At 41.0% G+C, this 23,553-nt stretch overlaps 1 protein-coding gene across 1 annotated transcript in view; it reads left to right on the top strand.

Moving 5' to 3' along the window:
• Positions 1-23,553, top strand: part of BTRC (beta-transducin repeat containing E3 ubiquitin protein ligase) — a 192,258-nt gene that overhangs the window by 126,313 nt on the left and 42,392 nt on the right. The window contains exons 5-8 of the mRNA XM_073685287.1: positions 6,045-6,231; positions 14,816-14,912; positions 15,299-15,436; positions 18,858-18,976. Of these exons, the coding sequence (XP_073541388.1) occupies positions 6,045-6,231; positions 14,816-14,912; positions 15,299-15,436; positions 18,858-18,976 (541 nt within the window). The remainder of the gene's footprint in view (positions 1-6,044; positions 6,232-14,815; positions 14,913-15,298; positions 15,437-18,857; positions 18,977-23,553) is intronic.

Raw genomic sequence — 23,553 nt, 5'->3', positions numbered from 1 at the left:
GGAATTAGAATATCAGCCCCACTGGGGACCATTACAGATGTGAATGCATTTTCTGTACAATTCTGTGCTCAGCTGTTTCCGTCACTCCTTTGTTCTCCTCTCCTGGATGGATAACTGAAGGCCCAGTGGTTGGACCCTCACCGATCTAACATATGACCCATAATATGGATAGATGATTAAGGTTTACGTTGGTAAAGCCCATTAGATGCGGTTAATTCATCTTAGACCTTTTGTAACTGGATGAATAGTGATGAAGATTCGCAATACCCCAGGATCCTGGCACACATGCACAGTTATTATTTTTAGACACCACCTCGCCCAATAAGGGGATGTGGCTTACTTTGCAAGGCGTGGCTTCACTAGTAAGGGGTGTGGCTTAGAAATCAAGGCGTGGCTTCAGATAAAGGGTGTGGCTTTGATAAGGCGTGGCTTCATAGATAAATGGGGTTTACATAAGGCAAAGCTTCACATTGTAAGGGGTGTGTCTTACATAAGGCGTGGCTTCACAGGTAAGGGTGTGACTAAGATAACAAAGTGTGCCTTCACAGGTAAGGGGTGTGCCTTCACAGGTAAGGGGTGTGCCTTCACAGGTAAGGGGTGTGGCTTCGATAACAAGGCGTGGCTTCACAGGTAAGGGGTGTGGCTTACATAAGGCGTGGCTTCACAGGTAAGGGGTGTGGCTTACATAAGGTGTGGCTTCACAGGTAAGGGATGTGGCTTACATAAGGCGTGGCTTCACAGGTAAGGGGTGTGGCTTACATAAGGCGTGGCTTCACAGGTAAGGGGTGTGGCTTACATAAGGTGTGGCTTCACAGGTAAGGGATGTGGCTTACATAAGGCGTGGCTTCACAGGTAAGGGGTGTGGCTTACATAAGGCGTGGCTTCACAGGTAAGGGGTGTGGCTTACATAAGGCGTGGCTTCACAGGTAAGGGGTGTGGCTTATATAAGGCGTGTCTTCACAGGTAAGGGGTGTGGCTTACATAAGGCGTGGCTTCACAGGTAAGGGGTGTGGCTTATATAAGGCGTGGCTTCACAGGTAAGGGGTGTGGCTTATATAAGGCGTGTCTTCACAGGTAAGGGGTGTGGCTTGGATGTAGTACATTAATCCCAAATAATATGGGGTTGATTTCTTAAGCAATTTAAACCTAAAAACTGCAAAGAAAAATTGCATATTGCTAGCAGTGTAAAATCCCAGTGTTGGTGAATCCTCCCCTATATGTTGGTATAACATTAGACAAGGGTATCTAAATATGTTTATCATCCAGTGCGAGCCGCGGTGATGTGGCACATCGAGCGTAATTTCTGAAGACTGGTTCTTACACCATTGTTGAAGACAAGTTCAGTGGATGAAGTCTGGCCACATTGGAGTCATCTTTAATCATAGTAAATCTGTTGGGTACTTGTTGGCTACCCTTATTCCAATAAACCTCTCCCACTGTGATAACTGCTAGATTTAGTGCAGTATTGAAAAATTAGTAAAAAAAATTCTTGTTTTGGCTTGTGCAAAAAATTCCAATTTTTTTATGGTAGAAAACTGGGGAATTGGCAATAATGAACTCGCTCCACTATATCTAGTGTTTTTTTTTTCCTCTGATCTGTTGATTTACAGACGATACAATATATATTTGAACCCCCTTTAGTATATGCAGCGGAGATGGACATTAAGACTTTTTTTTTTTTCTCGTTGTAAAATTGCAGTTTGCTATGTAATTTTTTTAAACTGTCCTTTCCCTCCCAGTCTTCAATTATTATGTGAGTAGTAGGCAAGCTATACCATAAACCGTATGGCGTCCCGGCAAATAAAAGGCTACAGAAGTCACTGAATGGCCGTCTATACCGCCTGATTAAATGATGACATTTGTTTCACTGCCAAATTTACTAAAACATTTAAAGCGATGGCTTTGTTTCTGGGCAGCAGATGGTTAAACCCGAGCAGGTTTGTTACAACAGAAGCAAAGACTCACAGGGAGATATTACGTTTTAATGGCGTTTATATGCACAGTCGGATGTCAGCTGGGTTGGGTGGCTAGGGGCCAGTTGTCCCTCTGGGCTGGTGAGATTTAATGATTTAAGCCCCTGGGGACGGCCACTTGTACGCTACAAAAACAGATGCAATAAAGCTTTTCAGCTGCCCAGAACCTCTTGGGATGCCGACATGTCAATCATGTGTTTTACGATGTAGTTGATTATCTATAACAAGTGTTGATATTCAAGAGGTTCTGCTGCAGAGAGACGGGAAGAGAAATGCTCCAGTCTCACAGACCAGAAGCTCAATTTTTTTTCTTTTTATTCCTCCCACCCTACTCTCCCGCTTTCAGGATCTTCACAATAAAATATTCCTATTAGACTTAAGCAAAAGAATTTGCAGGTCCCTGGTCTAGCAGCCATGTCGGTAGTTGGCCGGAGCCTTTTGAACCTCCTCCTACCCACCAGCCTGTTCTGATTTGTAGGCCAGGGGAAATGTCATGCCTGAATCTGTCCGCAATGATGTCAGGCCAGATCTGCTAATCAGAAAAGGTATTGGGGATACTGGCAGGTGGTAGGAGGAGCGTCGCAGGACTCAGGTCATACAGCCATGGACTACCGTCATGACCACTGGATCGGGGTAAAAAAATCTTTATGCTCAACTTTAGTTCCTGTCTTAAAGGGAATCACTTTGGAGTTATCAGACCGCTACTATGGGCATACAGGGTATAGAAAAGTAAATCTATACATACCTGTATGGCCCATAGTAGAGGTCTAATTGCAGAGAAAAGTAGTTTTATCTTTTTGGTTTTCCACAGGCTTGGCGTCCGGGGGATGCCAAGCAATCCCCACCTATCTGATTATTATTCCCCTAAATCGCCGCCTATCATCCTAGTTACCATGTTTCCTCCCACCCCTGCAGGTCACAGAGCGCTGTGACGTGCCCTTTCCTTCCTCACCTCCCTCCGCTGTGACGTGCGCTTTCCTTCCTCACCTCCCGGCGCATGCGCAGAGCGCGGCTCTTATAGACCGCGCAGTGTTTCCTCCTGGCCGGGTTTGTATGAGCGAATGTCAGGGTGACTCCCCAGCACCTGCACAATAGAGCACTGTGCAGCGTCAGCCGTCTCCTGCTTTTACATGACAGTACATATCAGAAGTCCTAGTCCTTTTCATACACGTCATCCCGGACAGTCACCTTCATCTAATATGACTTGCTTTAATAATATGTGCAAAGCGATTTGCTAACTAACCTCGAAAAACCTTGGTCAGGCATAGCCGTAGCCAAATAATTTGTTTGAGTGAATTACCAAATTGCAGAGATGAAATTGATTAAAGGGAAAGCTTCCATGTCCGTGATCATCACCTGATCGCCTCTGCCAGTGTCTACATGTGACTGCACAAATGGTTAATGACGCCATATAGTGATGAGAAGAACAGGAGTTTTATTGTAGCCGCTTCTGCCTCCCTTCTGAGGAAACTCATAATATACTGACCATGCTACTAAAATGTGACATGTACAAAAATAACCTCCTGCCAGGTCTTATTTATTTTGTTTTCTACTCCCCTTCACCTCCGGAGAAGAGGTTGTGAGATCAACGATCTTGGTTTATCGACGTCTGTTCCTGGGAGATTTGGCTGAAGATTAGGCTTGAGTGGGTGGTTAAGAATTTTAATAGCCATGACCGTCTCTTCTAAAGAGTATATAAAACCGCCTTACTGTACGCAGAAATAAATCCGCTAATATAAATGGAAGGACATTAATCAGGCTCTTAAGCTTCTCGATTTGTTTTAGTGTGGCTTTTGGTATATTGATTAAGATAAAATTTGGTTAATTAGCCTATAAGGCAAGACAGGACTTAGGCTCGGCTTATATAGAAAGCTCCGATCAGACTGATGTCTGGACAGCGCTCTATCCTGGCATCTGAGATCTGCATGGACTGGATATTTTCTGGGATGAAAAAAGTAAAACTTTCCTTTTCTTAATTATCGGGATTCCATTAAGGTCACCTCTTACATTCCCAAAATAATGACTGGATAATTGAAACTTAAAGGGGTATTTCCATCGCCAAGATCCCAGTATGTGGTAGGTGTAATAATATTCGCAAATACTTCCAATTAGACATGTAGTATAGTTCTTCTGATTCGCTATGCCGCTTACCCCATGTGCAGGGTATTGCAGTAGCTTAGGTATCCATGGTTACGGCCACTAACAATTAACTGTCACTATGAGTGGTCGCAACCATGGATATCTAAGCTACTGCAATGCCCTGCACATGGGGTAAGCGACATAGTGAATCAGAAGAACTATGCTACATTTCTAAATGGGGGTATTTGGTAATATTATTATTACACCTACTACATATTGGGATTTGATCTTGGAGATGGGAATGTACCTTTTAAAGGTGATGTCCATATTTTTTTCAGAGCGTAGGACTAGCTTACTGAGTGATCACTGTCTGCCCCCCACGGATCCTTAGTAGGGGCTCTGTAATGTAACGGCCGTCTCCAGCAGTCCCATAGAAAATGGCATTTTTGCAAGGCATTCCATAGTCCCGTTTTCAGGATCAGCGGAGGTCCAAGCAGTCAGACCCAAATCAATCTGCATTTTACCCTGTGAATATTTGATATCTTACCAAGTTGGGACAGCCTCTTTAAAAGACTTATCGACTCCCCTGAAGTGTTTTAATGTAGCTTTACATTCCTAGTCAAATAACAATTCTGAGTAATGCCTTTTAGAACGTTCCGTTGTTTGGTCCCTCTATTATTCCTCCTGGAAATTCTGGGTAATCCCATTCTTCTTGTCAATAGGGTCTATTCCTACACGTTCTGATACAATCAGTTCTGCCTGATTGGCAAATCTATCAGTTTTTTTTTTTTTTTAGACCGACCCAGATGTCTGTCGCTTCAAACTCTGAATCGGTCCTATTCTCATTCATTTTTGTGGATCAGATTCAGCCATTCAAGTCCATGGAGATCATTAGATGATAAAATCATGTCTTCCTTTTTCTTCTTTTTTTTTTTTTTTTTTTTAAATGATCCAATGCAAAGTGGGAAAAAAAAACAATCAGACTAACTTCAGTTCGAAAAATATAAAAAGATGAAGTAGGAAGGGCGGCCGAACTGATGCAAAACAGCCGCAAAGGGTGACGCATGGGAGAGAAACAGTCTGTTTTAGATGGCTGTAAAAATTAGAAACAAATGTGAGAGCATAGCCTTGGGAATATTGACATTCTTATGAGGATCTTTCTCTGCAGGACTCTTGCAAACCTTACCCATCATACGAATGAATGACATGTAAGACCACATCTCCCAAGCAGTGACGGCTGCAGTCATTTTTTTGGTCAGCTGCAGTGTTCTTCGGCAATATCAGATCAACTGAACAAACTTCAAGTTTAATCACTCAGTGAGACAACCCCCATTATTGAGCCTTGGAGTAGTAGTACAGTAATTGATCATACTTTTTGTATTCGTGCATGCTTCTCACTGCCTAAAAAGTTAAGTAGTTTTGCAAACACTGCTGATTTTTTTCTCATCTCTTCAAATTCATAGCAGCCATTTGTCTTTGATAATTTATTATTATTTTTTTTTATGGTCGCTATATTTGTATTTTTGGGAGACGAGTTGTAGTTTATAATGATGGCATTTAATTTTAGGATATAATGTAATTATGTGCAAAGTAATTATTTTTGATCATTTTCTATTCCATTTTTTTCTTTTCAAATGACTTGACTGAAAAACAGCAATTTTGGCATTTTGTTTTTCTTTTTTTATTATTATTTTAGGGTATTTACTGTTCTGTATTAAATGAGTGAAATATTCTAATTGTTCACGTGATTTACCAATGTGTTTTATTTTTTAATTATTTTTTGGGGGGTTGCTTGCTGGAGGGGGGGAGGGATTCAAACTTTTAAAATTTCATGTTTTTTATATTCGGAATAAAAAAACTTGTCCTGTTAGCCATTTCCCATTAAACCCTGCCTGTCCATTCTTCATTTTCTTTTTCGGTATAGCCTGTCGTCTCTGTATTTCGCTCTGCTGGTACTACTTTTCTTTTCATGTGGTCCTCTCTTAATTGCAGCTCGTGGACTTGATCATATAGCAGAAAATATCTTGTCCTACCTGGATGCCCGGTCGTTGTGTTCTGCAGAGCTCGTCTGTAAGGAGTGGTACCGGGTCACATCAGATGGTATGTTGTGGAAAAAACTCATTGAAAGAATGGTACGAACAGACTCCTTGTGGAGGGGACTGGCCGAGAGAAGAGGATGGTAAGGATTACCCTGGTTACTCAGTGTAAGAATGTGATGCTCCAAGTGTGATTACAGCTGCGTGTACTAAGCACTTAATGCTTCCAGTCATTGGGGTGGCGTTGAGACTGTAAACAAGTAGCTGCAGGGAGAATATAACTTTATATTCTCCCTGCAGCTGCACTTCCAAGTAGACACCTTCAAATGTTTAAAATGGGGTTTACCACAGGGGCTGCAGGAAAATACCATTTATTTATTTTTTTGCTGATGGGTACCATTAATAACACTGTACTAAGTTTCAGTCTGTAATTATCATTCCTTCATCTATTTTAAGACTCCCTGATGTGCAATTTTCAGCTTTATCCAAGTTTCATATATTTCTCGTGCAGGAGTGTCCCTATCGGTAATATAGGCTGGATGTTTTGTCTGTGTGTATCCCAGGTGCTGCTGTCTTCTCTTAGGCCTGGAGTTATCACTGCCTTTGCACCTGTTTTTATCTAGTTTTCTGCCCTTCTCTATTTGTTTGCATCCAATCCACCATTTTATTTGTGCCTTTTTTGAGGTCTAGTCCCTGTTCCCTTTTGTTTTTTTTTTCGTTCTTCACTTTTGGGCCTGAATTTAGCGATTCCAGACGCTTTTACCTAATTCATCAATTGAACTTTTTAAAAAGGTGCAAAATTTGGCCCAACTCACATCTACTCCACCCTCACTCCCCCATCTTTGGTGTACTTTTTGATTATGCCAGTATTTTGGCCCAGTTATTGTGCCATTTTTGCAAAACGTTTTACCCTTTGGCGACAAGTTACAAATATAATTCAAAACAGAAAAAAAGACCACGTCCAAAGGCCAAAAGATCAGTGCGAAGGTGTACATAGTCTTTTAATTTGGTTAAAAAGTTTCAAAGTCGCAGCGCCAGATGGTTTACTAAAACCTTTCTCCTAAGTGTGTGGATTAGACTTCGGGAAATCCTCAATGCTGATACTGTAATATATTTATGTGGAAAATCCAACGCATATACTACCCATGGGGACCTGTCCTATGACTATTACATCTTTATTGGCCCAGATAGACATGAACTTATTATTTTTTTTGAGATTGCCAAATGCATAATGGGTGAGAATCAGAGGTCGGCTTCTCTTTATATGTTGTTTTCAGTGTATTTTAGCACAGATCTTTCACCTAATCTTATACATTTGCAGATGAATCATTCTATGCACTTGTAGATCTCACAAGCCATCTGATTGACTTCTGTAATTTATCTTATAACTGGGCACATGCTTCGACATAAAGCTAATAGGGTTGTCCGAGATTCTAAAAAAAAGAATCTAACAGAAGGAAAGGTAATCAAACTGTTGTGTTAAATCCACCCCAGCTCGTCCCGTGTGCAGGTGGTATATGTACTGGGTCGCCAAGCGTCCAGAAATGACTGGACAGCCTGTAAAAATAGGGCACGTTTTTGCCCCGTCTGTTAAAAAGAAATGAAGACATCTGTAATATTTTTTTTTTTTTTTTTTTGGAACCCGTAGAAACTTCAGTTATTTTGACTGTGATTATTATCATTTTATCATCAGGTTACAGTGAGTGCAGCGAATGACAACCTATCAGAATTGATGGCCTGCAGACGTATATCACTTATAATCACAATGATTTATTAGAGTTTTCCGATGTCAATGCTTCCATAGTGTTGTTGTTTTTTTTTCCTTACAAATCCCCTACAATTTTTTTTTATCTACAGCTTTTATGCTAACCTATGTATCTCCATGGTGACAGACCACAAACAAACCCAGTGTAGTCAGATCCTATTCACTTGTCTATTCCCCACTTATTCCTAACGTGCATTTGGTAGGTTATCACGAAGTATGGTCCAGGCACAAGCGATATGACCGAAGGATGAGACTCTACAGGGTTGGTTTGTAGTCTTCATAAGCGTTATTATCTTGCCTTGCTTATATAGCGCCATCATATTCCACAGCTTTACAGATATGGTCATCGCTGTCCCCATTGGGGCTCACAATATCTATTCCCTATCAGGAGGTCTTTGTAGTGTGTGAGGAAACCGGAGAACCCGGAGGAAACCCACTCAAACATGGGGAGAACATACAAACTCCTTGCAGATGTTGTCCTTGGTGGGATTTGAACCCAGGACCCCAGTGATGCAAAGCAACAATGCTAACCACTGAGCCACTGTGCTAACCACTGAGCCACTGTGCTGCCCATAGCTCTCCATAAAAGCTGTAGACACAAAACATTAATTTTTTTGTAAAGTTGCTTTTTGTCCCTTTTTAGATCTGATGGAAAAACGTAAAAAATGGTTGCAAAAGTATTTCCTCCACTCTTATGAGCTTTGTAAGCTTTACAATATTTCAGCAAATCGAGGATATAAAAAGGAATGGACACATCCTGTATATTTTTCAGTTCCCAGCGTTGGCCCAAGCAGATTCATCCCTTGCGCTGCCGCTAGAAATGTATCGTCGGCTATTGAGAACAATATTTGCACGTAACAGATGAGACGACCCGATGTATTCTTTGTCTGCTAGTTACCATGTGCCATATTTCTACTTTATAAATGCATTGCTTTAGACCAGAATCCTAATGTCCTTTAGGAGTATTAACATCTACTTCTTTAGAACAGAGAATAGTGTTCCTGAATCTGCCAGAGTTAAACTGTTCCTTCTGAGTCTTACGAGCCCATCGAGCCCTATTACCTGTCTCCTGGAACCACAAAGCAGTCAGCTTTTTAGAATGGCCTCTGTAAATATGAATGAGAGCATTTGCATTAAGCCATTTTTTCCCTGAGTTTCTAATCCAATAATCTTCCATATTTTTCACATACGAGACGTGTCAGGAAAAAAAACGTAAAATATCAAACACATTTAGCGATCCCACTCTGCTAATGTTAGTGGATGAGATGTTTTCTGGAAGGCAAGTCTATGGCCATGAAAAAATGTCAACATGTCCTGATATTCTGTTTGTAGAATCCACAAAGCAGTCTGGGTCGCCTGCAGATCTCTCGTTGGGATGTCCTCAGATGGGGAACACTTGTACCAATGCCGGGTGCTCTGCTCAAAACCATCTGAAAAATCCTAAGGGAATGTTAAGGCTGAATCTTCACACTGCGGCCAAAACTTCTCCCACATGTGCTGAGCATTGGCCTCATAGCACCTTTAAAATCAGGCAACCATTGGCCACCGCTTTGCCGCTGTGGTTTTTGGACCCACGCAACAGCTATGGCAAGGAAATCCAGCCTGAAAACATGACCGGTTAGGGTACTGGAGATGTACTTTCATAAGCCACTCTTGTAAAATGAGTCCAAGCTTCTTGGCGTCTAAGCAACCATCATTAATTTACTTTACTTTCTTTAGAAAAGAAAATCTTGTTCTCTACAGAAGCTCTGGAACAATCTTGGTCTTGAAACATTTTATAGGGGTATGGTCACACGTTGCCTTTTTACTGCAAGAAAATGCAGCGTTTTACTTTCCCTCCCAAGTGAGTGCGATTTCTGAAATGCTTCACATCTTCAAAATAAGTAAGATGTGCATGACCTCTCCAAATGTGCAGTATATCAATTCTCAGCGTTTTTGCTGCTTTTTTCACCCATTCAAATAAATAATTGGTAAAAAACACACATTTTTGCTGCATTTTTGTGTTCTTCCTGCCAACGCTCCAGTGTTTGTAGTAGATTTATCTGCTGAATGTGTGCACATACCCTTAATCTAGAATTGTATCGGATCCAAAACACTTCAGTGTCTAAACATCCATGTTGTGCTGGATATATATATATGGATACACATGGAGCTGTTACAGGTAAGGGGAGTGTATGGCGCCGGAGATCACGGTATGCGTAGACACTGAACACATACCGCGATCCCCGGCGCTATACTTGCATACTTACCTGACTGGGAGGAGCGTTGCCGCCGCACCTCTCTTCTCTCTGGAGACCGGGGCAGGAGTGAGGCTTCGTAATCGGCGCATTCGCATAGCGCTATCCGGCACCATTTTACTGAAGACACATTTTCAGTGTGTCTTCAGCAACATGATGCCGGACAGCGCGGTATGGGCACGCGCGTACTCCAGCACCGCACTCCTCCCCAGGCCTCCAGCAGAACAGGACACCGCAGCGTTGGAGCACAGGGAAGAAAGGTGAGTATAAGTTTTTATTTTTTTGTATGTGTGCAGCGTAAAAGGGATGCAGGGTGCCATATCATATATATATATATATATATATATATATATATATATATATGTATATATATATATATATATATATATATATATATATTAAATTAATTAATTTTTATATTTTACTCACTGTACCTTATCACTGTCCCCTTTTGGAGCTCACAATCTAGATTCCCTATCAGTATGTCTTTGGAGTGTGGGAGGGAACAGGAGAACCCGGAGGAAACCCACACAAACACGGGGAGAACATACAAACTTTTGCAGATGTTGTCCTTGGTGGGATTTGAACCCAGGACGCCAGCGCTGCAAAGCAATAGTGTTATCTACTGAGCCAACGTACAGCATAAGGGAATAAGTTGTAAAGTTGCTTGTTTTTTTACAAGCACTTTTCAATTTTATCCAATTTACAAGATGAGACAATGTTTCCGGCATTTCCAGGACAACGCCTCAGTTCTGTGACTTTTAGAAAGGAGACCTTCTGCATCGGAAGTCACTGAGCACTATTGTGGGTGGGTCCATGATATGATTGGTCTTGTAACATGAAGTGAAGGGATTGGCCCACGATGATGGCATATTGCCAGAGGCTCCAGCAGGTGGTCTCACAGCAATCCGCTGATCACAAAGACTACTGTCTGTATGGTTTCTCATCATGAGACAACCCTTTTTTTAATTCTTTTGTCACTTTTATACACCAAAATCAACTTTTTTTCTCTTGGAAGTGCTGGAGTACAGTGAGCTGTTGTTCGGCAAGATTTTTTTTTTTTGTTTCATTTTATAGCAAAAGTATTCTCTTACTTTAGACGATATCGGTTCATTTTGAGTGTAGATATAATTTTACTAAATCTGAATTGGGACTGCCTAATTATACAGAGTAATTCAGCAAAGAGCAGTAATACACATAAGATCCCCGAGTTTGTAATGAATATTGTATTTTTCTTTCATATTGGCTAAGCAATGGCGGAAATGTTACACACATGTACCCAATTAATCATCGGGGCTTTGGGTCTCGCCAGGTTCAGTTGGCAGGGTACAGATTTAGTTCTTTTATTACGGGTAAAGAGATTATGTAAAATGAGTTTACTATATCAACAGCGGCATTTTTTTTCAATCTGTGCAGCATCTAGGTATCTGCGGAGATGTAACAGTATTTCTAATACGAAGACTGGTGTAAATGAATGGATGGGACGGAGTTGTGACTAATGTTGCATCCGTGACGCATTCAGGACAGAATGCAAGTAGTGTTATAAAGCTGGATGCTTTTATAATATCCCGGTGTATATACCTGGGGGCATTTTCCACCTTTCCCCCCTTTTTCCCCCCTTTTTTTTTATTATGGCCATAACGTTCGGTTTTGGAAAGGGTTAGGCATTAGGACTCTTTGGGACGACTGCTTTGGCACAAGCCGCTGAGTTCAGTGATTGGCTGCAGCATTGTTGATTTTGATGTCGCCGCTGCAGCCTATACACAATCACTGGAGTAGCGTCGGAAACGTCAGACAGCAGAAGCTCAGTGACTAGCTGCAGCTCTGTCGACTTGACGTCAGCAATGCAGCCAAAGATCGAGTCAACGCAGGTAACACCAGACTCAACCTGGGAAGGGTAAGTAAAGTGTTTTTTTTTTTTTTATATAACAAACTGATCCAATAGGGAATAAGTTTTCTAAATGGGGCCTGATTGTATCTTGTGTATTGGAGGGTCTTTAGGTTAATAAATGAACAATTTCAATCATTGTTTGACAGGTTAAATTTTAACAATTAGCCCTCTTGTAGCCCACAAAATCACAAACCAAAGTCACCTGGAAAGAAGTTGCGTTTTAAAATTATTCATTTTATAGATGCTGGTTTACAAAAATATCTTTCCTAGAACATTTCTGTTATGTTCCTAGAAAGATCTGTGGTCTTTGCCCGGTGTCATCAAATATTTATGGCCGGTTTGAACAACCTTATATAACCGAATGTAGACTAAAATGTGCATGACTGCATCAGTTGAACCATCAATAATTCAATGTGTGTTCAACCATCAAGCTATTTCTATCTATTGAATGTATAGACCTTACCTTTCACTGCCTGATTATTAGAATTGGATCATTTAATTATATAGTATGGCATGTCTGTCCATCTACGGCGGAGTATAGGTGGACACCAGGCCTTGTGGAGTCGGTAAGCCAAACCTCCGACTCCTCAATTTCCATGACACCGACTCCACGACTCCAAGACTCTGACTCCCTCATACATGGCTCATGTTTAAGTGATAAATTTACTGTAGCACAGATTCATATCAGCTAAAAGTCTAGACCCTTAGATCAGGAATAGGACAGACATTTATAGGACATTTCAGAACTTTCCCAAATTCTTATGAAAAAAATATTCCCCACAAACTGTATTGAACTACTGTACCCAATTTATTATATATTTTAGGAGTTTGAGTCGGTCCATTTTATACTGACTCCACCAAAATGGACCCAGACTCTGACTCTCACAGCCATGATGGACACACATGCTCAGTAAGTCTCCCCAGAGCCAGTTCTCTGCAGTGTGATTCTCTCTTTGCCGAAGAGCAGCAAATAGACATTGCTTTGTGCCCTGCTTGTCACAAAAGGATAAAGCCTCGGTAGTAGCATGTCTGTGCAGAAAACTTTTTACCTAGACAGTTTAAGAATGAATGTATATTGTCAGCTTCCAGAGGGGGAAGGAGACTAATTTGGTCTAGAAATTAACATTGATAAATATTAACTCCAATGGGGAAACATTGAAGCAAAAGATGATTAAAGATTAATTTCTTAGCTACAAACAGTGAAAACTGTTACAGTTGTTTATTGCACGTTAAGACTTGTATTATGAAAATAATTAGACGTTGTCCACTACTTTTTCATTGATGACGTATCCTTAGGATAGTTCACCAATGTCTGACTGGGGTCCGACACCCGGCACCCCCGTCAATCAGCTGTTATCAGTGTCGGTGGCCGGAAGTGCTCACTTGCGTAGCTGGCCGTCTTCTGATAGTGACTGCCACAGGATACTGCACATCCGTCTCCTATTGATTTGAGTAGGAGGAGGATGTGTAGTGCCAAGCGTCAGCAACCACCAGAAGATGGCCACCTCCGCAATTGAGTACTTCCGGCTTGTGGCCTCCAACACCGATAACAGCTGATTGGCTCGGTTGGCCGGGTGTCGGACCCCAGCCGATCAGACATTGATAACTTATCCTAAGCATAGGTCATCAATGAAAAAGTAGTGGACAACCTCTTTAATTGGATAATTCTTATAACCCAAAACCATAATAAATTCACAAGTTTGTTTTCCGCTAAAACAAGTGTTCATAGAATAGGAACGTGTTCAGGAAAATAAGAAATGCCCTCTCCACCAGAAAGCTGCATTATATGTTTAAAGTATTGCTATCCTGCCTCATCTAGGTCTTTAACAATTTAACAGAGCTTTCATGTCACTAATAATAGTGAAATAACTCTGCTGACCGTGTCCCATTCTACACAGTCAAGTCAAAAAGCAAGTTGCAGAGCACAGAAAATTTGTCAGCCTATTGTGTGCACTCTGTATAACTGCAGTACTATTTTTAAAGGTAGATAACCCCTTCGATCAGGATTTTTCTTTTAATTAAGACTTTAAATCACTGGATAACATCAAATTAGATCAATGGAAGTGTCCATCAGCGGTTTAGAGGAACTGCAACACTTGGGCGTGAACGTCTTACCTTTTTGTATTGACTTTCAGCCAAGTACCTGCCTGATACAAACTGCATGTACTTTTCTCCAAACACTAATTGACAAGGGGGCTGTGTTGGAAACCCACCTGTCTAATATTGATGTATTAAGATAAGAATAGATAATCAATATTAAAAGTATGGATAACCCTCTAAAATACTGTGTAGATTGTTAGAAATTGCAGTTTGTGTATACTAGATTAATGGACTTTTTTTATTTATAATTTATTTTATTTATAATTTTATTTAAAGCCAGTTACAATATTTCATCACATTTAAACTGTGTAATATTAAAAACCAGCGTAAAAACATCTTGTATTACAGATAAAAATTAATATGGTAAAATAATCTAAGGAAGCAAAAATAGAAAAAAAAATCCTTCTTCCTTCCCTTCCTAAATGTTTCCTGTGAAGAATGATATTCAGAAAGTGCCAAGGTTTGTAGGGGAAATCTCCCCCCTGGGCAGCTGTTGCTATTCATTACTATGAAAGATTAAAGCAAGTTTATAATGTTTTCTCGCAGCTCTCCGTCATTTCTGTACATTGGGATCAAGTCTAGTTTTGGCACCTGGCGCTTGCGATGGATACCAGCTGCATCTCCTTCACGTTGTGCCGCATCCGACTTTTGGAGGAAATATAATATCTTGAGTTGTCGTGTATTTTTTTTCTTTTCCTTGTGACTGTGAAATTTTGTTCTTTTTGTCATTTTAGGGGTCAATATCTTTTTAAAAACAAGCCGCCGGATGGAAAGACGCCACCTAATTCCTTCTACAGAGCACTTTATCCTAAAATTATCCAAGACATTGAGGTAAGCACTGCTAACACCATGCTATGTTGCAGTCAAAAGAACAGTAACTCAGAAGACTCATCCCAGCACTTAGTTGGTTTCTGGGCTCAAAACCAAAAGTATTAGTGATGCCATGGAATATCAGGAGTGCCTAGACCAGGAAATGAGTTGATTCTGACACATAAGGTAATAGGAACACCACAACTATATTGTTTTATGATGTAAGACTAACATACAAATGATCAAAAAGTACTAAAAAAACACCAAAATAGTGATAGAATGTCCATGTTCATTAGAAAAAAAGCTTTTTGAAGACTTTTTTTTTTTTACTTTTTTGATATCTGCGTTTCATTCTTCCAATATATCCCTTTCCCTAATTTTTCCCGATTTTTATGTTCTCATAATAGACGATAGAATCTAACTGGCGGTGTGGACGACACAGCTTACAGAGAATCCACTGTCGGAGCGAGACAAGCAAAGGAGTCTACTGTTTACAGTACGATGACCAGAAGATCGTGAGTGGTCTCCGGGATAACACAATAAAGGTGACTTATTTATTTGTTTTTGTTTTTTTTTAAATGATACCTTGATATCTGCGATCCATTGTTTTATTCCCGAGAAATCCACATTTTCCGTATTATGTAAATTAGTATTGCAGATCTATGGGCCGGACATAGATCTCCCTGAGAATCTGCCTCCAGAGATTGTTGTAAATGAAAGGTAGAGTTACCAGTGTGAGACATGTAATGACTGACAGTCTGCTCTCCTGACATGTCTCACACTTTCAGTTACAATAAGCTCTGGAGGCAGATTCTCGGGGAGATCTATGTCCGGCCCATAGATCTTAACAGCTCATTTACATATTAAGAAAAACGTGGATTTCTCTGGAATAAGACATCGGATCTCCGATATCAAGGTGTCATTTTATTCAACTTTCTATCGCTACATGTCCATATAGACGGCTTAGGAGGGTTTATCCTACGGACAGATGCCCTTTAAGACTGATCTTGTGTACTCCTGCCTTAATGAAGGGAACGCTGGAGTACGATGTACCAGGCATGCGCCTTTTTAATGAATTTGGCTCATTTTTCAACGGTCACGTGTCACCGTCAGAAATGTTACTCCAGTCATAAGCTGGCATACAGTTTTGTTATAATTTTAAACCACTTAATTTGTCGGGCACACTTGTCATGTCCCACCAGAGCATCACCCACTTCTCAGAAAATAAAAAGCAGAGCTGGCCGGAACTGGAAGTTATACAGATGTGTCTGTGATTATCTATGCATTAATTTTACACTCACATTGAAAGTTTTGCAAAGGGAATGTCACCAGAAAAATTACTCATTTAAATCCGCTTTTTAAGTTAAATCTATTTTTTTTTAATGTTTTTTTTTTTCATTTACTTTTACATATTGCTATATATATATAAAAAAAAAAAATCTTCACATTGGCCATTAAGCCTTATGTTAGACACTTCCTGATCTCTTTTCAGCAGCCACATGGACATAAGAATCTGACTCTGACCCTATTGATTCGTATAGACTTATTTTTTGGACTTACTCTGTTGTGGACAGAAAGGAGGAGAGGAGCGGTAACCTCATCTATTGTGAATGGTGAATCCTGTGTCCGCTGCCATCGTAATCCTGTCTGTAATGAGACTGCTGAAAAGTCAGCTGTAAACACCAGGAAGTATTAGTATAAAATCTCATGGCAAGTGTGAACATTGCAAGATTTCTGGTTTTGTTTTTTTTTTCCTCTTTTATTATTATAAATACTGATATGGAAAATTTGAAGAAAAACATTTGCAAAAATGTTTAAAAGAAAATACCTAGACCTGATTTAAACAATAGGTCATTTTGTGATATCACCTTCCCTTTAACAGCTGCCTTTCAGTTCACAATTGCTGAGCAGCCAAATATAGACCCAAAAAAGTATGGTATAAACCGCTCCTCATTGCAAAACCATCATTTTTTAAGTCCGTTATCTCAAACCTCTTATGCTGAGAAATGTATAACCTAGTACAAGAGAGGCCTAATTCGTAGTTTTGCAGCAGCTGGAGCGCAGTTGCATGGGCTCATCCATCCAGAAGATCAATTTACAGCTGGTGAAATAAGTATTGAACGTGTCACCAATTTTCTAAGTAAATATATTTCTAAAGGTGCTATTGACATGAAATTTTTGCCAGATGTCGATAACAGCCCATCCAATCCACACAGGCAAAGAAATCACCATAGATGTCCATAAATTAGATTGTATGTAATAATGAGAAATGACACAGGGAAAAAGTATTGAACACACTTACTGAAGCCTTTGTTGGTGATGACAGCTTCAAGATGCCTCCTGTATAGAGAAACTAGTCGCACGCATTGCTCAGATGCGATTTTGGCCCATTCTTCCACACAAACACTCTTTACATCCTGAAGGTCTTGTGGACTTATGTGAACTCTGACCTTTAGTTCCTTCCATACATTTTCTCTTGGATTCAGGTCAGGTGATTGGCTCGGCCATTCTAGCAGCTTTATTTTCTTTCACCGAAACCAGTTGAGTTTCCTTGGCTGTGTGTTTGGGATCATTGTCTTGCTGAAATGTTCACCTTCATTTCATCTTCATCATCCTGGTAGATGGCAGCAGATTTTTTTTCAAGAATGTCTCAATACATTTGTTCATTCATCCTTCCTTCAGTCATGTGAAGCTTCCAGTGCCATATGCTGAAAAACAGCCCCACACCATGATCTCCCCCCACCCCCCCTCCAACTTTCACTGTTGGTATGGTGTTTTGGGGGTGATTTGCAGTGCCTTTTGGCCTCCAAACATGGCGTGTATTATGTAATCCAAAGAGTTCAGTTGTGGTCTCATATGAACAGGCTATTTTCTCCCAGTATATGTAATAAGAGAATGTACTTTTATCTTATTATTTTACATCCCTCTTGATCAGGAATGTTAAACTTAAATACAGATTGGCCCAAAATTAAAAGCTTGGACAAAGTCGAGGGCCAACCTTGATATTTATTAAAAAAATGTCTGCCATTGAGGAAGTTTTTCCTTATCAAATATAACGATGAACCTTTTCATATGGAAAGAAGCTTAAAGGGGTTGTCCCATGCCTGCACGGTATGATTACCCTACTGCTATTCCCACACAGCTCTCCAGACAGTATAATGGCCCCCCACATAGTGCCACTTACAGTATAATGGCCCCCCCCACATAGTGCCCCATACGGTATAATGGCCCCCTCACATAGTGCCCCATACAGTAAAATGGCCCCCCACATAGTGCCCCATACAGTACACTGGGACCACTAAAAAAAAAAATGCTCCCCTCTCCTCATTCCCCTGCTTCTCCGGTCTCTGCAGCGAATATTTTGATCCCCCGCACTGCTCGGCACAGCGGGTGCGTTGTAATGACGTCATCGCGCCCACTGCACTGAGACATCAGGTGCAGAGGGAGAATGGTGGTGGAGGGAGTGGGCCAAATATACTCGCCCTGTGGCCAGCGTTTGACATGTGTGTCCTAGATAGTTCAAAGAAAAACAAATCCGGTGTGGACAAGCCCTTTAAGGAGTCAATAGTGGACCAGTCACTGTTGGCTTTGGTGTTAGTCCGGTCTTAGTACTCACTTATAGGATTGCTCTTTTTTATTTTATATATAGTAATATGGGCTTCTGATTGTGTCACAAATCATTGTTTTAAAGCATGTTATTCCAGGAAGCCCTATTAAAAATTATTTCCTAGTTTATGATGAGGACCATGCAGGGTAACTAAGTTCATCTATCATCATATATCTCACAAAAACTGCTTACTAGTGCAAGATGTATAAAATCAATGACTGCTTCATGAATTGAATGAATGTTTTTTGGAGGATGACATCTTTTGTCTCTGAAATTGGCATTACAGTAGTCTATTTATATTTTTGGTTTTGTACCGACCTCCAACTTTGTTTAAATACGACTTATTTATTCTGTTCCAGATTTGGGATAAGAACACGTTGGAGTGTAAACGAGTCCTAACGGGTCACACGGGGTCTGTTCTATGTCTTCAGTATGATGAGCGAGTCATTATTACGGGCTCATCTGACTCCACTGTCAGGTATATACTGCATGTATAACATCCTTGTAACTTGTACCGTATATTATATTATTTTTACCTTTTGTACGAGCTGCTTATTATCCTGTGTAATAATTAACATTTGCCGACTTTCCGGGCTGCTGTTTAAACTTGGATTAGTACCTCCCATGCTTCACTCTTGGGAGGGTCCTGAGCTTACAAGGAGCAGGTACTATTATGTTCCAAAATGTAAAAGTGGCCACACATGTGCACCCCCATCCCCATCAAAGTGTGGGTGCCCTTATAAATGGCTATTACAAACCTTAAAGGGGTTGTCTACTACTGGGACAACCCCTTCTTGAACTAAATGTTTGGCCCCGATTAAAATAAAAAAACCTATACTCCCCTCCCGTGCTGGCACTGTTCCAGCTGTGTAGGCACTTGCGGTCCTGGGGCTCTGGTGTGGTGGAATGCCACCTTGTGCCCGGTGCCCAGTCAACGCTGGCATCACTCTCTCCGCCTTTGGATATTTTGAATATGAAGTGAAAGTCTGGGCTGCAGCTTATCTGAGCCTCTTGGCTCAAACTACGGCAGGGGACAAAACTTTCCTGAAAAAAGAAAAACACCTTTTAAGAGCATCCATCAGTAATGTTGTCATAATAAAAGTGGAGACCCATTTTTATGTCTTGAGCCATTTGGATATTTATACCATCATTCTTGGGCCATAAAAAAATTATCAATTTTAATATTCTTTGCTATATTTAGTCAAATCTTTTAATGCATGCCTAATATGATGGCTAGAATCACTTCTTTGGTGCGGCTGTGATGTTACGTAGTATTGATGATATTGCTACTCACAACTGCTTTTTTTTTAGGTTTGCTTCAGTATGGAGACAGAGACTTCTGTATATGCATCACATAGGAGACACTGAGTGCTATATATCCATCACATAGGAGATACTGAGACTGCTATATGTCCATTACATAGGAGATACTGAGACTGCTGTATATGCATCACATAGGAGACACTGAGACTGCTATATATCCATCACATAGAAGATACTGAGACTGCTGTATATACATCACATAGGAGACACTGAGACTCTGCTGTATATATAGTACAGACCAAAAGTTTGGGGACACCTTCTCATTTAAAGATTTTTCTGTATTTTCATGACTTTGAAAATTGTACATTCACACTGAAGGCATCAAAACTATGAATTAACACATGTGGAATTATATACTTAACAAAAAAGTGTGAAACAACTGAAAATATGTCTTATATTCTAGGTTCTTCAAAGTAGCCACCTTTTGCTTTGATGACTGCTTTGCACACTCTTGGCATTCTCTTGATGAGCTTCAAGAGGTAGTCACCGGAAATGGTTTTCACTTCACAGGTGTGCCCTGTCAGGTTTAGTAAGTGGGATTTCTTGCCTTATAAATGGGGTTGGGACCATCAGTTGTGTTGTGCAGAAGTCAGGTGGGTACACAGCTGATAGTCCTACTGAATAGACTGTTAGAATTTGTATTATGGCAAGAAAAAAAGCAGCTAATTAAAAAAAGAGTGGCCATCATTACTTTAAGAAATGAAGGTCAGTCAGTCTGAAAAATTGGCCAAACTTTTGAAAGTGTCCCCAAGTGCAGTTGCAAAAAACATCAAGCGCTACAAAGAAACTGGCTCACATGAGGACCGCCCCAGGAAAGGAAGACCAAGAGTCACCTCTGCTTCTGAGGATAAGTTTATCCGAGTCACCAGCCTCAGAAATCGCAGGTTAACAGCAGCTCAGATTAGAGACCAGGTCAATGCCACACAGAGTTCTAGCAGCAGACACATCTCTACAACAACTGTTAAGAGGAGACTTTGTGCTGCAGGCCTTCATGGTAAAATAGCTGCTAGGAAACCACTGCTAAGGACAGGCAGCAAGCAGAAGAGACTTGTTTGGGCTAAAGAACACAAGGAATGGACATTAGACCAGTGGAAATCTGTGCTTTGGTCTGAGGAGTCCAAATTTGAGATCTTTGGTTCCAACCACCGTGTCTTTGTGCGATGCAGAAAAGGTGAACGGATGGACTCTACATGCCTGGTTCCCACCATGAAGCATGGAGAAGGAGGTGTGATGGTGTGGGGGTGCTTTGCTGGTGACACTGTTGGGGATTTATTCAAAATTGAAGGCATACTGAACCAGCATGGCTACCACAGCATCTTGCAGCGGCATGCTATTCCATCCGGTTTGCGTTTAGTTGGACCATCATTTATTTTTCAACAGGACAATGACCCCAAACACACCTCCAGGCTGTGTAAGGGCTATTTGACCAAGAAGGAGAGTGATGGGGTGCTACACCAGATGACCTGGCCTCCAGTCACCAGACCTGAAAGGGCCAACAAGTGCTAAGCATCTCTGGGAACTCCTTCAAGATTGTTGGAAGACCATTTCTGGTGACTACCTCTTGAAGCTCATCAAGAGAATGCCAAGAGTGTGCAAGAGTGTGCAAAGCAGTCATCAAAGCAAAAGGTGGCTACTTTGAAGAACCTAGAAGTAGCCACCTTTTGAATTAACACAAGGATATAATTCCACTTGTGTTAATTCATAGTTTTGATGCCTTCAGTGTGAATGTACAATTTTCATAGTCATAAAAATACAGAAAAATCTTTAAATGAGAAGGTGTGTCCAAACTTTTGCTCTGTACTGTACATCACACAGGAGACAGAGACTGCTGTATATTCATCACATAGGAGACACTGAGACTCTGCTGTATATTCATCACATAGGAGACACTGAGACTCTGCTGTATATTCATTACATTGGAGCTACTGAGACTCTGCTGTATAAATCACATAGGAGTCACTGAGACTGTTGCATACACCACAGGAAAGATAGGAACAGGCTACTAACTTGGCCCAAAAATAACATCCTAGCACTGGCCAGAGTCAGGACATAATTCACTATTGCATGCCCTGTGACAATCAGTAGTAAACGCATTGTCTGTGCACGCAACCTAGGGAAGAATTAAAGGGCCTGCGGCCAAGGACTGTGGCCCACCAGAGAGCTGCAGGAAGTGACATTGTGGGCCGTAAACTTCCCACAGGCTGGAGGTTCTCCACTGTACTTATAAAACCACATCCAGGATGCTCTATGGCGTATAAATACCTTTGTAGACATCACCCTATTTAAATCCCTGCTTTTACTAGGATGTATAAATTGAATATATAAAATTACTGCATGCTGTTCTGAATAGTGATTTGGGTGGAACTGCAGCAGTTACTAGTCATGGGCTCCTTCATAGAATGCCTATATGTTCTCAGATGACTTTTAGGGGCAGCAGGGAATAATGTACAACAGTATTCATAAGCCTTAAAACATCCTGGCTATGACCGATTTCTTTAAATACCTGCTTATTTATGAGTCCAGAGGGCGTTCCTGTTTACCTGCTTGCTTATAAATCCAGTGGGTGGTCCCGTTTAATTTCTTGCTAATGAGTCCAGTGGATGATCCTGTACACTGGTTTACTCATGAATCTAGTTGGTGGTCCTGTTTTCCTTCTGGCTTATGAATCCAGTTGGCGGTCCTATTTACCTGCTTGCTTATGAGTTGAGTGGGCGGTCCTATTTACCGGCTTGCTTATGAGTCGAGTGGGCGGTCCTATTTACCGGCTTGCTTATGAGTCGAGTGGGCGGTCCTATTTACCGGCTTGCTTATGAGTCGAGTGGGCGGTCCTATTTACCGGCTTGCTTATGAGTCGAGTGGGCGGTCCTATTTACTGGCTTGCTTATGAGTCGAGTGGGCGGTCCTATTTACTGGCTTGCTTATGAGTCGAGTGGGCGGTCCTATTTACTGGCTTGCTTATGAGTCCAGTGGGTGGTCCTATTTGCCTGCTTGCTTATGAGTCCAGTGGGCGGTCCTATTTGCCTGCTTGCTTATGAGTCCAGTGGGCGGTCCTATTTGCCTGCTTGCTTATGAGTCCAGTGGGTGGTCCTATTTGCCTGCTTGCTTATGAGTCCAGTGGGCGGTCCTATTTGCCTGCTTGCTTATGAGTCCAGTGGGCGGTCCTATCTACCTTTTGGCTTATGAGTACAATGGGTGGTTCTGTTTAATGACATTCTTTTTTTTCTATGTCTACTCATTCATAGAAGGCTATCAATCAGGTACACCACCCACTGGACTCCTAATCTCAGCAGGGATTTAATTTATTAACCTGTCATCTGCCAATATAGCAGGTTCCCATCAGTATAGTCTTATCTAGGACCCCATCTTCTTTTCTAATGTCTGAGTCCTTTAGCCTCTTCATCTTCACTTCAGAGGCTGAAAATCAACTAATAGATTTATTTTCTTCTTTGAAACTGGCCCTGTGGAAGGGAAAATAGATTGTAAGCTCCTCCGGGACAGGCAGCGATGTGAATGATTGCCCTCATTGTACAATGGTGTGGAATATGCTAGCACTATATAAATAAATGATAACAGTAATACAGTGTTGTATGTCTCGGATGTACTATAAAGGCCGCGTTACCCCTTATAGGCGGTTTTTCCATTGACATATGCCCGCCTCCAGACAGAACAATGGTTAATGCCCATTTCATCGTTTCCAGAAGTTCCTCTTACTGAATACAAACGTTCACTTTG

Source organism: Phyllobates terribilis, unplaced genomic scaffold (genome assembly GCF_046119375.1).
Source record: "Phyllobates terribilis strain yellow unplaced genomic scaffold, ASM4611937v1 Scaffold_5__5_contigs__length_657084704, whole genome shotgun sequence".
Taxonomy (NCBI): domain Eukaryota; kingdom Metazoa; phylum Chordata; class Amphibia; order Anura; family Dendrobatidae; genus Phyllobates; species Phyllobates terribilis.
This window is presented reverse-complemented; position numbering and strand designations above follow the sequence as displayed.